The sequence below is a fragment of the Penicillium atrosanguineum genome, assembly GCF_028827265.1.
Source record: "Penicillium atrosanguineum strain IBT 20685 chromosome Unknown utg000006l_segment0_segment0, whole genome shotgun sequence".
Taxonomy (NCBI): Eukaryota; Fungi; Ascomycota; class Eurotiomycetes; order Eurotiales; family Aspergillaceae; genus Penicillium; species Penicillium atrosanguineum.
Genome location: NW_026623138.1, coordinates 1,304,507 through 1,319,137, shown reverse-complemented (window position 1 = coordinate 1,319,137; position 14,631 = coordinate 1,304,507). Strand labels below are relative to the sequence as shown.

At 47.7% G+C, this 14,631-nt stretch overlaps 5 protein-coding genes across 5 annotated transcripts; 1 reads left to right on the top strand and 4 right to left on the bottom strand.

Moving 5' to 3' along the window:
* Nucleotides 1–3,526: 3,526 nt before the first annotated feature.
* On the bottom strand, nt 3,527–4,118 carry N7443_007621 (GFA family protein; the record flags this gene model as incomplete). Its single annotated transcript, XM_056887677.1, has 4 exons — nt 3,527–3,780; nt 3,845–3,908; nt 3,967–4,013; nt 4,067–4,118. The coding sequence occupies 4 exons, from the start codon at nt 4,116–4,118 to the stop codon at nt 3,527–3,529; spliced, it is 417 nt and encodes a 138-aa protein (XP_056739368.1).
* Nucleotides 4,119–6,708: 2,590 nt separating this feature from the next.
* Nucleotides 6,709–7,125, bottom strand: N7443_007620 (uncharacterized protein; the record flags this gene model as incomplete). Its single annotated transcript, XM_056887676.1, has 1 exon — nt 6,709–7,125. The coding sequence occupies one exon, from the start codon at nt 7,123–7,125 to the stop codon at nt 6,709–6,711; it is 417 nt and encodes a 138-aa protein (XP_056739367.1).
* Nucleotides 7,126–7,425: 300 nt separating this feature from the next.
* Nucleotides 7,426–8,487, top strand: N7443_007619 (uncharacterized protein; the record flags this gene model as incomplete). Its single annotated transcript, XM_056887675.1, has 1 exon — nt 7,426–8,487. One exon carries the CDS (start codon nt 7,426–7,428, stop codon nt 8,485–8,487), a length of 1,062 nt encoding a protein of 353 aa, XP_056739366.1.
* A 1,672-nt stretch (nt 8,488–10,159) lies between these two features.
* Nucleotides 10,160–10,748, bottom strand: N7443_007618 (GNAT family N-acetyltransferase; the record flags this gene model as incomplete). The annotated part of the gene is made up of 2 exons (XM_056887674.1): nt 10,160–10,592; nt 10,654–10,748. 2 exons carry the CDS (start codon nt 10,746–10,748, stop codon nt 10,160–10,162), a joined length of 528 nt encoding a protein of 175 aa, XP_056739365.1.
* Nucleotides 10,749–12,698: 1,950 nt separating this feature from the next.
* Nucleotides 12,699–14,597, bottom strand: rlmA (SRF-type transcription factor RlmA; the record flags this gene model as incomplete). The annotated part of the gene is made up of 3 exons (XM_056887673.1): nt 12,699–14,276; nt 14,331–14,487; nt 14,542–14,597. The coding sequence occupies 3 exons, from the start codon at nt 14,595–14,597 to the stop codon at nt 12,699–12,701; spliced, it is 1,791 nt and encodes a 596-aa protein (XP_056739364.1).
* Between the last annotated feature and the right edge of the window lie 34 nt (nt 14,598–14,631).

The following is a 14,631-nucleotide window of genomic DNA, read 5'->3' as shown; positions in this document are numbered from 1 at the left end:
TCGCCAGCGTCTTCCGGGCGGCGATGTCTCATGAGAATATCGATCCACTTTCTGGCTACTGTGGTAATTCTTTCTGCCTGGAAGCACGCGTCTGGCCTTGTTTTGTTGACCCTGTCTAATATGCAGTAAATCAAAAGCTTTCAGACATACGCAAAATATTAAGAGCTGCAATTTGCAAGTTGTATCTTCAAATATTCACCAGGATTAATGCCTACTTAATTGTTGCCCACAACGTACGTACCTATGCACCTCTTGACGATACAAGACTTTGCTGAAGCCTGTCTTCAGGCTATGATAACCGGCCTTTATCAATTTTCTTGATATTATGGAGCTCCTTCAATAAGTGAAAACCAGTCTCTAATATATTTGACCGGTGATTCCAGAGGTAATTGTGCAGTTTTACACCAAAGGGAATGATATCCAGAGCATCACTAACCAATCGAGCAACCAAAGGACGGTTTTTAGTAAGTCCCGAAATATTCCGTCGATCTGGTTTTTGGATCCGGCCTATTAAGTATCTTTTCGCTAAGGGCATCTGTTTCTGGGCAATTTCCTGTGCCTTCCTCTTGATCTTTCGATACATCCACGTCTTGATCAGGTTTTCCTCCATGCGATTAGGGTTGTATGCCTGTTTCTCTTTAACACGATCTGGTGAAAGGAGGCTTTTTTGCATCGTGTCAAGAGGAATTATAGGGCCTGGGAAATCATATATTGGGTTCACCGTATTGCTCTTTCTTCTGCCGCTTCTGGCTATTTGCAATCTAATTTGCTAGATGAAATGCAAAAGGGCTTCATTAAAGTAATTAGGGTCATCAAGATTCAATTCTGAGCGAGACTTTATAATGACGAACTGCAGGGAACTGCCCTGAAGATAAAAGTTGACTGCTCTGACAATGCGAAAGAATCTTAATCATAAAGGTTATACTGGCTTATATATAAGCAGAATTCAAAGAGCCGTTTAGAGGAGGCCTAAATGATTTAAAGGCTAGCGTTTGTTCAGTTTAAGAAGAACTTATCAACACGTCAAAGGGCTTCGTGCAAATGTGGTTTGTTCATCTTAAGGTTTAATTGGAGAAGTGAGTAGGTCGACTGCTTAAGGAAGAGTTATATAATTCACGGCGATACTTCAAGATTTCTGTCGCTCAACAAAATAACTTCTATTGAAGCTTTCACTCTCGTGGCATAGCTCTGTCAATATGCAGGGTCTCACCGGAGAAGAGACAAGGCTTTTTGACTATGGTCGTCTGCATTTCCAAGGTTCGGCTTGGGTACGGCTGTGTGACCTTTCACTGGAGACCTTAAGTTTCGGTCGCTTGATGGATGACCGCAGGAATATCGCGCGCCTTGAGAAGATTTTCAAAATCAAAGGGTGCTTGCGCTTGAGCCAGGAATACCATATACTTGTTTCGATTGACTCTAATGACTGGGAAATTAGAGTAAGAAAGAGCTCAATAGATGGCGCCATTCCTTATTAATTAAACGTGGACTGTGGATATCGGCTTCTTGCTCTCGACCATGTGAATGTTATTCTTGCAGCTCGGAGCCAACTCGAGGGCTATGATCCTTGGTGGGTCGTCGATGTTTACGTGACTGGATTAGGCAGTGAGTAGACGTTATGTGAAGAAGTATTACTCGCCTCTCTAGTAGGACTGATAAGGTTCTTGGGATAGATAGTGATCCTAATAATGCTATGAGCGAGAATCCTGGTCTCCAGAGAGAGTTCCTTCGCTGTCTTCGCGAACGGTTTCCCAATGATCGTTAACCGCCAGATGGTCTGATTTACCATAAGATTCGGCTTTATTCAGGGAGTCTTGATGGTGTTCGTAATGTTCCAGCACTTAAGCATTGGTGATCTGTCTTGGAAAATGGCTCAGGAAGCCGGAAACGACAATATCTGAAAGCATTCTTCAAACGCAACAAAGAACTTGCCGAAGCTTTCGACTCACTCCTCCCAATACCTGGTCTTTGGGCAGATATGCATATTGGACTTTTACACAAATTAGGGGCGATGAAATATAATGAGGTAATGTAAAGTGAAAGCCACTTTAGAGTTTTGGAAACTAACGCAGACTAATGGAACAGCCACTCATTTCCTATTTAAATCTCATCAAGAAGACGTTTTGTGAATTAATGAACCGCGACCTTACACTCTTGGCAGCTGTCGACGCCGTTTCCGTGCGCAAAATCAGGTCTCGTGCTCCTGGTGTGTCCAGCCAAGATTTACATTACTTGAATGAAGAGATGCAAAAAAATAGGATATTTCCGTGCATTACAGACCCTGAGCAGCGGGTTGGAATTTTTGAGCGCTTTAAAGCCATTCACTATCCCATTTCAACACTTGGAACTTTTTTCCAGGACAGGATATACCTCGAAGTTGGCCAAGCAGTGATGAAAAAGCTGATCCAGCCTCAACCTGAGATCCACCAGGGCAACCCCGAATGTCAGCGGTCTTTGTACGACAGGCAGTCTTCCGTGCTTTCTTTAGTTATCTTAACGTCATTACGATCCAAAGCCCGAATAACTCTTCAAATGATTTTCCAGGAGCAAGTAACAATTTTACTTTCGAGGGAATGGAGGACATGGACTTGTCCACGAATGAAAATTTCAATGTGCATCCTGGCCACTCTAAAAACAATGAGAGTAGCCTGGCCTACGGGAATCTCAACCCGGGACATGACGAGTGGCCAAATGAAGTTGAGATAACGCCGCCCTCATATTTCACGATACACATTTCTTTGCCAGACAGAGCAGACGAATCTTTTCGAATGCCAAACAATAAAACAGTGCTGGGTCAGTTCTTTGAGAGCTTGGATACTCAGGGCTTTGAGATTACTCGTTTAGGTGAAGAGCGGACGCTGCCTTACGATGAATGCTACTCTTACTATCTCGGAGGCCCCTCTATACCACTGAAAGCGCAACCTAGAAGTGGTTGGGAAGATGTATCAGCTTAGAAAAAGAGGAGGGCAGTAGCTGGTGCTGTTTCCTTAAGCCCTGCTGAAGTCTGGTTCGAGGCAGAGAAAGCAAAACTGAATCAATCCGAGCCAAGCTTTCCTTCTTTTGCGCAGCGACAAGCTAATGTGCAGCGAGCAGACAGTGAAGGGGAGTCATTCGCTGATATTACTTAAGAATCCTCAGCATATACTGGACTTGTGGCGGATCAAAATTAGGCGACCCCGCTGGCATATGAATGAGCTCTATTTTCTCGGTAAATTAGCGTAGTAATGGGGCCGTAGGGCCATTTCCTCGCTATCAGTTGACCCGCCACTAGAAGTATAATCCATTGGCAAGAGATTCCCAAGATTGGGGATCTCGTAATTGTTGAAAGGTCGATGGGTAAAGGATCTCGGAAAGAGATGAACCAGTTAGCGCCCAGCGTGGGCTAGGAACCCTTCGTCATTACCCGAAGCCCTTTCGTCTCCCCCACCCCACTCAGCACCCAAACCAAAACATTGAATGCATAAACTGGCTTCGCTCCTACAGCTCTCCACCCCCGCATCATGCATCAAACGCCGGTTCCGCGGATAACTTAACCACCAAACGCCGATTCCTGCTTGGCGCCCTCAACAGCAGCCAGATAGCTAGGGCGGTCCTTGACATAGAATTCAATATCGACCTTACCGCCTAGGTTGGCTTCGCCGTTGTCCAAGCCGCCGGCCTTGATACAGGTCATATCTGGCATGAGCTCCAGCTCGGTGTACAGACTCGATCCACAGGTAGGGCAGAAAAAGTGTTTGTTGATTTTGCCACTATCACCAACAGCATCGTAGGTACTAGGGCTTCCTAGCAAGGTGGAATTGCATATTAGCTTGATGATTGAGACATTTGAGCCATAGAGAGAGCTTACCCTTAGTCATCTTCAAGCTGGTGCGGGGCACGACAGCGTTGGAAGTGAATGCGCCTCCAGTCCACTTTTCGCTGTTAGAATCCGTTCATTGCCTCAAAAATATTATCAATTGGTTCCCTCACCTTCTGGCAATCAGTGCAATGGCAAAGCGCCGACAAGTACTTGTCCACTAGCACGCAATTAGCCCCATCAATCTCGAATCTCGACATCTAATGAACTAACCATCAGCGGTATAGTGGACGCCACCACACATGCAGCTACCAGTAAGAGTCATCGCGTGGGAATTAAGCTTATACTTAATGTGTACCTTGGTGGAATCGAGGTGTAGAAGGATGAGCGGGGGCCACCCGCGTCATGACCTTTTATACTGATCTCGGCGTATGCGGCCTTCGTTACCCCGCAATCAATCAATCACCGAACCCCGAGTTCTCCTCTCTGACTGTAATTGGAGACTTATTGTTATAGTTGGCTGTTTTAGTTACACTAGATCGCCTTCGGCTACATTACTTGATTACGATGAAATAGAACTCATGCGGTCATGTTTCAGCTAAGATTCATTTCTGTCTAAAGACAGAGAAAACGCCTCAGTCCGGTGGTACCTATTTAGGAGATCTTTCCCTTGAATAATGACTTTCTCCCCCAGCATCAAAGTCAGGCGCTGGCAATGTGTTCCAGATCCCAGGGTGAGTATTTATTATAAGCTAAGGCTAAGCATTGCTATTTTGTAATTGACATAACTTCGAGGTGGGGCAAGAGGACAAAAAATAGATTGCATTTCCATATGAGCCAAATGCGTCTTCAGTCTGTTGAAACACATGTATTGAATGGGATATTGCAGGGTGTGCGGCTCCGCATCAGAATTGACTTCCTCTGGCCGATTGGCCGAGCTGGTTTGATCAACTTCGTTCGGTTGAACGGAATCCCAGTTTAATGATGAGTATATTGTTGAAGGATCGTCAAGGCGTGAATAAATGGGGTTGGCGTTGTTCGATGGTGCGTTTTGAGACCTATCTGTGCTGCCGGGGTGAATGTACCTGGTACAGACCCCTATGCGGATATATTGCCGCAAGTAGCCAATACTTCTGTCAATCGCTCGAAATATTAATCAGACCACTTCCACTGGAACAAAGATTCAAATAGATGCGAAGATGTCAGGAGTTTAGAATTTGATCAGTCGACCCACAAATATCAACTAGCATCATTGGTCTAGTGGTAGAATTCGTCGTTGCCATCGACGAGGCCCGTGTTCGATTCACGGATGATGCAAACCAACTAGATCTTCGTATACGAAGATTTTTTTTCCACCACCACCTGGTGACAACAGAAATACTGCATGAGTCAAAAGTGTCTACCGCCTGCGTTTGGTCAGGTTTATTAGCTTATGGGATGGATTAATCCATAACTGATGGAAAGGCCTACGTGAATGTGAAGCACCTAATGAGTACAATATTCACGGTTACATCTGGGCCCTGTAAGCCCCTTGATGCTAAGAAGACGGACTTTGAATGCTAGGCGCTGTCAGGAATAGCTAGCCCGCCGTGTATTATAAAGGTAACTCCTTTCCCTTGCTAATAATCGACGATTAATTTACAAATTTTCACTTTCCTTCAACAATGCCACAATCGCTAGAGCCTGTCTTCTTCAAATGGCTATACCATCATGAGAGCTGGGCCACGCTATGGACGTCCCAGTCCGGGGATCTTCTATCTGGCGAAACTGAGCAGATCAATTACAGAGTCTACGCAAAGTCCAATCAGAGCGCGGGTTCCAAAGCGGCAGATGTGATGCCACTTCAATTCTAAGAAAAGAGAATAAGCGCTGGCCATGGGGGTATATAATCTATCGCACTTTTCTACACCCCAGAATCCGATCTATATTGGAAGGCCGCTATAGACGCGATCGAAGAGAATTTTTTTGCCACGCTAAATTGGGGGTTGCATAACGGCCCACGCCAGGTTGAGCAAGCACATCGAGTCTTACGCGATTAGTATTTGAGAGATTTGGGTTGCGGCTTCTCATCTTCATCTTGTGAGGGGGAGATGGTCTATCCAGGTGGCGTTCTTCGTCTTCTTTCCCTTCTGAGAGGTAGGTTGTCGTTGGACGTTTGTTGCTTATTTCGGGGTGTTCAGCACTGGTGTGGGTGGAAGTCATGAGAGAAGTTGTGAATTGAGAAAGAAAGTAGAGCGCTAGTGGATGGTAGGTGACAATCAATGTAAGGAGGTGATAAAACCATGCGACGATTTGGCTGCGAATTAAAGCGTAAGCTGGCACGAAGAAGCCAGTAACTATCTCTCGCCACCGGATGCCACTCTCATCCAGTGCTTACGGGTAATGCCGATACAAGAAGAATTTTCACCTATCTGTTGCCATGAAACAAATTCTTCCCTGTTATAGTGTTGGTCTCTTGGTATCTGATAAGAATGGCCGATCTTTTACCTAACCGCCGTCAATAACCGAATGGACTCTGGAGCCTTGGCACATGTGGCCATTGAAACCGATCACGATTGTGGTTTTCAGTTGGTATAAATCATAAGTGGAGATATCAATTAGTGGGAAATACGGTCTGATGAATAGTCTGAACATTGAAGCATGGATCCCAGGCGGATCGTCCAAAAATATCGGGATTGGCTAACTACAGTAGACTTACTGGCGATTTTGGGGCCAAAAAAGGGAGTCAACACTAAGGGGCCAGCCTGAATGTGATTGTGGGAATGTATTCCAAAACGAACAGCCAACCAGCCTTCACCGACAGATAAACCTGGGGCGGAAAGGTGTGTCCACAGATTTGGTCCATGTCTTGCACTTATGTCGTGCTAAGCGCCGGCCCAAATACTCCAACTCGAAATAAGCGATTCACGTTTCATTCATTCGTCCTGCAATTTTTCAGACCGGAGGAGATCAAGTAGCTTTTCTTTAATCTCAGGATTTTGCTGATGCTTAGCGACCGCTGAAGGGGGTTCGCCATAGTAGCGCTTGCCTGCAGATCGCGCTGTAGGGTCTGCACCCGCGTCTAGTAGTATAACAGGTAGGTCCTGCTTCGACCTGCCGTGGAGAGCGCTTATCGCCCAGTCTGACACGCTAGCACCGGTATCGAAGAGTGTAGCCACGATCTCTGCGTGCGCCTGTCTAGTTGCGGCCCCGTGTCCCTGATCGAGATCCTCGGCAGTTACTCGCCCGCTGGCGAGGAATTCCTGGACCCTTGACGGTTCACCGGTATGGCACGCATGAACAAAGGCTTTAGAAAAATAAGCCTCGGGACTCAAGGAATGATCTACGCCCATAGTGTAGGTGACTATGACTCTTGAGAATGGAGAGATGGTGATCCTTTTCTCGGTAGGATAAGGGCTTGGTGGGGTTGGCCTAGAGTTCATAAAACAAAGAACTCGACTAGCCCAACAGAGCGATTAGTACTGCTCATGCTATGACAAACACGTACTAGTCATCCTCGCTGTATCCCAACAGATTCATTCATCCATCACAGCTCTCGCCCGACTGACTTTGCACCGCTAACAACTCGATTCTTCCTTTCACCACCGCCCCTCCGCCTCTCTCCTTCTCCTCCACCATCAGTGCCCAGCACAATGATCGAGAATTCAGATAAGGACGAAATAGCGATGGAGAAATCCATCCCTCCTCTCCCAAAAGAGCGACTATCCCTCGCGCACCGCCTAAGCTGTTTCTTCCAACTCTGGCTGCTGAAATCCCTAGCCACCCTCTACTTCCTCTATCTCCGCCTCATCAACTCCCTTCAACCGGGCACCCAACCAACTCTCACCAAGCGCTACGCATGCCGCTCAACCCTGGAAACCCGCATTTTCTACCCGCGTTCCTACAACCCCGCCCAGCGCCAACTCCTCCCACTCTACCTCAATATCCACGGCGGCGGCTTCGCACTATGTGACGCCACCATCGACGATCCCTTCTGCAGCGCCTGGGCTAACCGCACCGGAATGCTAGTCGTCAGCCTCAATTATCGCAAGGCGCCGCTCCACCCCTTCCCAACAGCCACCTTTGATGTTACCGAGGTAGCCAAGTGCGTGCTAGCAGATGACTCCCTCCCAATTGACCACTCGCGCATCGCCATCGGCGGCTTCAGCGCAGGCGGCAACCTCGCGTTATCTGCCTCGCAAACCCCCGGTCTGAAAGACCTGATCAAAGCAGCAGTAGTATACTACCCCATCGTAGATTTCGGCCACCCACCCAATGAAAAGCTAGATTCGAGACCGTACAAAGCTAGTCTGGTGAAGGATACGCTAGAAAAGATCTCCTGGTGGCTGGACTGGGGGTATGTGAGTGTAGGGCAGAATCGGAGGGATCCACTGCTCAGTCCAGTGTATGCGGGGAGGGATGAGCTGCCGCCATGGATTTATATGATTGGGGCGCAGTGGGATATGCTCCGGTTGGAGACGCAGGAGATGATTCATGGGTTGGCCGGGTTGGATAATAGAGTCGGGGTGGAGCAGGAGGAGGACTTTGAGGTGGGCAGGTATAAGTGGACGTTAGCCAGGGGGTGTCCGCATGGGTTTACCCATGCGTCGCCGAGGAAGAAGGGGGGTAATAGTAGGAAGAAGAGGGAGGAAATTGCGCAGGCAATTTATGCAGAGGCGCATGAGTGGTTGAAAAAGTCTCAGGTTCTTTCTTAGGTATCTTGCCTACCTCGGTTTTTTTTTATAAAAACCTTGCTCTGATGGGTTTGGTTGGGTTGATTGAATAGAGTAGGTAATTTCAAGAAGGGACGTCAGTAAGGCATATACGTAGGTTACTCTGGATGATGGATTTCCGCTGACACACTGCCCGCACCATTTGTTGCCTTTTTCTCACCGGCACAGCATATACAGTCAACTCTCGTGAATTCTTGCACACAGTCATGGGTGTAGCTTTGCCTTCTTAGATATAGCATAATTCAATTAAAGTGGGGCATCCATGGAAAAGGGGTGCTGCTCACGATATGGTGCAGCTTCAGGGTGTGGTGCTCACGAGAGTTGACAGTACTAGAGTATCTATTGCACCCATTAAATTCATTTCTACGACGTCTTAATATGAATCAGCTTGCCTCGAGGCAAGCATTGATAAATTGACATATTCCGTTGATGAATGATTGTAATGCGTGCTCTAATGCTGCAGGTGAGATGCAGCCTCGTCACAGCCTTGTCGCGCAGCCTTGTGATAGCCTCGCCGGGGCAGTGCCGTTATAATATGTGCAACCCCCGCCCGCATCCGACCACCATCTAGCTCGCTGACGATACTTTAAGCACTTATCCAGGTGTTTCCCTACGGGTATGTCTGATTCGCTGTCCACAGCTGGTAGCATCGCCGGCCTAATCGTCCTAATCGAGGAACTATCCCACCTCATTTGCAAGTTCAGAGGTGCAAAGGAGGGTATTCAAAGCCTCACCAAATAAACCATTGAACCACGAGCCCCCATCTGAGACAGTCGGCGTCTTAGAATCTGCACTCAGCCCCTCGGTGGATAGGCTTTCGACTGGGCTAGCAACAGGATGTTCATAAATTCAGGGCTCTCATTCTCATTAGAGCGGCCTATAGTAGTGGGCTGGCTTAGAACCAGGCAATGTTACAGTTTATCTCGGCCCTTCCTCTCCAGTAGGCGTGTTGGACCCATCAAAGATTTATTCTTTCTAGATATGCTAAGTATCGGTACTGCGCATTCTTAGATTGACGCAAACTTTAGGTAGACTACTCGTAAGCACAGCAAAGTAACGAGGCTACAGGGATGTAATCATATATGCGTTGTGATTAGCCCAACGGACCCATACCAGCCTCCCTAAGCATAGACACGTCATTATACCAGCTGTCCATGGGTGCTGTAGCTTGGCTGAGGGAGGGCGTTATGATGCGTGACAAACCAACCTTTGGGGTCTTTACAGCGATGGTGAATTTTGAAAGTTCTCTCATTCACGTTGCGAGCCTGGCTGATGCTACTGGCACAACAATCATACATTTGGCGGCTAAAGAAGGCAACTGGAGATATTACAGTGTTTAAAAGATGCTGGGGCTTTGATTGAAATGGGGGACAATGATAAGCGCACGCCACTCTCAATCGTGGTAGAGTGTAAGAGCCTGCGGGTGGTGGAATTTCTCATCGATGAAGGGCATCCGCAGCTCAATTCAAAGGATGCAAATGGTACACTCCACTGCACTGGGCATCGGTAAATGGGACCGGATCGTGTTTAATAACATTGAATTTCAGCTAATTAAATATACAAGGGGCAATGTGACCGAGCCATGTTTATTGTGGTAGGAGACGTAGCGAAGGGTGTTTCCAACTATACAGTGCCCTTGCTTATAAAAGTGCAATCACGTCCTTTTAAGTCTATGAATAACAATATTCCTCTTCGGGGGATCTAGCCATGCTCGCTCAGCCCCTCCTATAATGGTTTCACTCTGAACAAAACCACACTTGTAGAGTATACGTCTTGAAGATAAATTCTCCTCGTCCACTTTTGCCTCGATAGTGTCGAGATCGGGTCTAGCTTGCCAGAAGTGCTGGATAAATGCCGCCACAGCTTCTGTCGCGTACCCTTTGCCCCAGGCCGCAGGGTGGAGTATGTACCCTATCTCTGGGGTTGGATCGATGCGGTATACACCTACCACGCCGATGACGGCTCTTTCGTCGCTATTCGCATTCTTGATGAAGATTGCGTAGTTGTCGCTGCCGGGTCGGTTCTCCGGTAGCATCCCCGAAAGCCAGGCGTACGTTTGGTCGATGGTTTTCAAGGTGCCTTTTGTACTGATGAAACTGTCATTTCCTTGTCTTGGAGGATGTATGTTATAATTTTGGAATGGCTTACGCCCAGCGTGTTGCATCTGGGTTCGTCCAGATTCTGTGGAATCCATCCAGATGGTGCAGGCCGATCGGGTCGAGTCGCAAACGCGCCGTCTCCATTTGACTTGCTGTCTGAAATAAATTGCAAACATAAATTTTGGCAAGCGTGCAGGCCCCTAAAAGTTTCCATGGGATAGCACCCTAATTTACAATGACTCATTGGGCCTTACACCCCAATACATTATGTACCACTATACTGCTAGTCATGGTTTATTATCATATTAGCCTCTTCGGGCACGCGTCGAGAAATAAAAGCGTGAGTTTTTAACCTATCGGATAGTACCTTCAAAATTGCATTTCGCTGGACAATTTTCGTCACATTGTGTTGCATTAATATTCGAAATTTTGTTCCATACTTCACATGAAGGACACGCTTCTAGAACTCTGGCGTGAAAACACGCTAGGTTTAATGTAGATGGTGTGGTAAAAGGCGCTGTTTTGCTGACTTAAGGTGTATGGTACCTACAAAACATCAATACGGGACTTATACAACGCAAGTGTTCAGGCCTTCACGGGAGAGTGATGTTGAATTCATGATTTCTGATTATACTGTACCGTAGGTAAGAGGCATATAAATTTAACTATATAGCCAAATTCAGTGATATCTACATTTTACGCTGTAAAAGTGGAATCTTGGTGTTCCAATTGATCATGCATCGAGACCCAGATCCCCAGTCTCCCATTCTAGTAGGGCTCTGGCATTGGAAACAGTAATAGAATGAACAGGACCTATGATGCTTTGCTGTTTCACCACACAGACCCTCAAAAACTCGATAGCGTCGAAATTTCGATCCCTACATTTCCATATGAAAGACAGGCTGGCCATACTCAGGAGCATGTCGGGATGATCATCGCCGAACCTCGTCTTGCTCGTCTCTATAACCTGCACCTCGAGCGGCTCGGCCTCCTCATACCGGCCCTGGTTCCTATACGTTGACGCTAGGTTGACTATACTCGCTAGCGTATTAGGATGTTCGGCTCTGAGCAATCTATGTCCCGCTATAAAGTAGTGTAGCCCATTTTCTTAGACAGACTTATGATTCTGGTCGCTGTGCTACCGCTGAATTAACATGTGGAAAGAGCGAGCGACATCTTTATTGGTTTTCATATTCACCGGTCAGTAACTAATTCATTATATGGAGTATTGATAACCTTTTTTTCCACTGCTCGAGTTGTCTATGGATTTTCAATTATGTGCACACAGTTAACTAAACGAGTTGATGCATAGTGAGCAGTGCGATATTCTCGCCGACAGAAATGAATGAATACTCCCTTAGTATTGTAGTATCATCCTCAAACTCGTAGTCTACGTCAAATACAGAGGTGCTATCCGCATCTTCGTTATTGGAATCGGTTATGACATTTTCTGATCTGGAGACGTCATTTTCATTCTCAGGTCGAACTTGGAGTAGATCCTCTGGGATTCCCTGTCGATCGCACATGAGTACAAGTAGATCAGCCACAGACAGTCTTAAGTATCGAATGTGGTCGAAGGACTTTTTCCGCGACTTGTTTGCTCCGACTGGTAAGAATGATTAACAAGATGAGATGGCATAGAAACACTGGAATTCCGTTGCTAGTGATAAAAAGCCTATATACATCATCCGCACGTATCAACGCCGGTCCAAAAAATCAAAATACCCAAGAATCGAAAAAAAGACATCCGGTACAGAAAAATCAAAGGAATATAGAAGAGAGACAAAGGAAAAGAGGCGTTCTGGTGTAATCAACTCAAAATTCCATGACATAAGAAGATCATAAATATCAAAGACGAATAGAACATGAAGTTGAAGTAAAAGATAGGAATCAAGATCAAGTGGAAGGTATAGAACGGGGTATAAAGAGCATAACATCCTGGGCTCAACAAAATCAGGGAAAGAGATCACGAAGTAGAGGTGTGTGGAGAAGGATTGAAGAAGAAGGGGGATATCGACCTGGATATCCTTTGGTTTTGAGATTTTGCAGACCGCGTCAATTGCCGGACGTATGACGACCCATTATTCAGGAACTTCAGCTTCCATCCGTTTTTGGCTTTTTGCTGGTCCCTTCTCCGCCGGATGCGCTATCTGGACTCTTGCGTTTCTTGTCTTGTTCGTCATCGCGAGAGAAGCTGGGTCCGCTTTGTACTGCTGGTGTCGGGAAGTTCAATGGGCTGGGCAATAAGTTTGAGTCTGGTCCTGAGCGGCCGAAGGCAGCCCAATCGTCGGCAAAGAAACTGGATGGTGATGGGAGAAGAGCGTCGGACATGAATCGGCTTGGGAGAGCAGATATTGGGGTCTCGTGTCTATTCTGGGTGTTTCCGTTGTTCGTATTGCTGGTATTGTTCCCATTTGAATTGTTTTGAGTTGTGGTACCCGGCGGTGGAGGGCGAGCGAATGGATTTGGAGGTCCCTGGGCGCCGGCGCTGAGAATTGCCCCTGCCGAGGGCGATGGTGGTGGTAGGACCACTCCCGTCGGAGGATTGTCTTTGGCAGGTGTCGCCGTGTTATTGCCAGCGGAGTCCCGTGAACCCGATTCGCCCGTCGCACTGCCCCGATCAGAGTTCTCGCTTGGAATCTGGACCTTTAGTTGAGGGCGTTTCGATGCGTGTACACCACTATTACTCCGAGTGGGTTTGAGATCGGCCGCCGAGGGCATTGACTGGGGATGTGAAGGCTCACTCATGGGAGTGGGTTTGGTATCAGGTGAATTGCCTTGTGATTCCATCCTCAAAGCTTGGTTCCCACGAGGAGACTCGTATGTCGGCGCCCCCGCCCCGAAATGACGGGCAAGAACGGATCCACGATCATCAATTGGGGTGAAAATACTGCGGGACTTTGAGAAGGATTTCCCTTGTGGCGGCGACTGGTTATGATCCACCTTCAAACCACCCGGCGCATTATCCTGTGAACCCTCGTTTACTGGAACCGTACGATCCTGGGACTCTGGTGCATATGCGGGTGGCATCGAACCTCTACCTGGCTCCGAGATATAGGCCTGCGAGACTTGCTGTACTGGAGCATGCGACCCCGGTGGCATTCCCATTTGTTGCGAAGCTACCGCGTGAGGGTGTTGGAAATGTTGTGCACCTTGATGGGGAGGCATCTGTTGTGGAGGCATACCGTGCTGGTGATGCATAGCCTGAGGTGGTGTTCCCTGTGGACCGGGTTGGGGATGACCATACTGCTGGTATTGTCCGGGGCGTTGCTGTGTCATGGCGGAGTGAACATTGGGGTTATACATAGAAGGATTGGACATGTATGCGAAACCGTTCTGGGGAGCAGGTGGCGGCGGGGGGGTAGCATGTCCATGCGGGCCAAGGTTCGAGCTGACGCGACGAGTATGGTTTCTAGATGTGGGCCGGGAGACACCTTGTGACAAAGGAGTGCCATGTCGGGATATCGGAAGGCCGTTGGAAATGGGAGGAGACGCAGACGGAGCATGGTGAATGTGTTGGAAACCGGGCTGTTGTAGATGTGGCGGAACGGCGGGGTGGCTCTGTTGGGCTTGCATCTCTTCAGGGGCGGGGGTAGTCTCGTCTTCCTCGTCTTCGTCGTCGCGCTTGCCTTCAAAGTCACCGGGTCCTTTGTGTTCATGGGGAGAACCGAACTGGAGGATGGTGAGATTAGTTATTGTTTCGCCACCAAGAAAAAACCAACTCACGTAGTGGTAGCGCCCCAGGGCCTCGGGCATATCACACGAAGAATACTCGTACAGTTTCTTATTGTGACCGAAGATAATGACGGCGACGTCCACCGAACAAAGAACCGCGAGCTCATGCGCCTTCTTGAATAGGCCACCCTTTCGCTTCAGGAATGTGCTGCATGAAGTAAGTCAGTAATCTGTAGGATGGGATGTTGAGTGCATAGCTTACACTGAGCGGTTACGATCATCTTTGATCGCTTTGATCTCGATCTTTCTGCGACCCATTTTGGACGACTACGAGCGCAGGATGCGCGCGGGT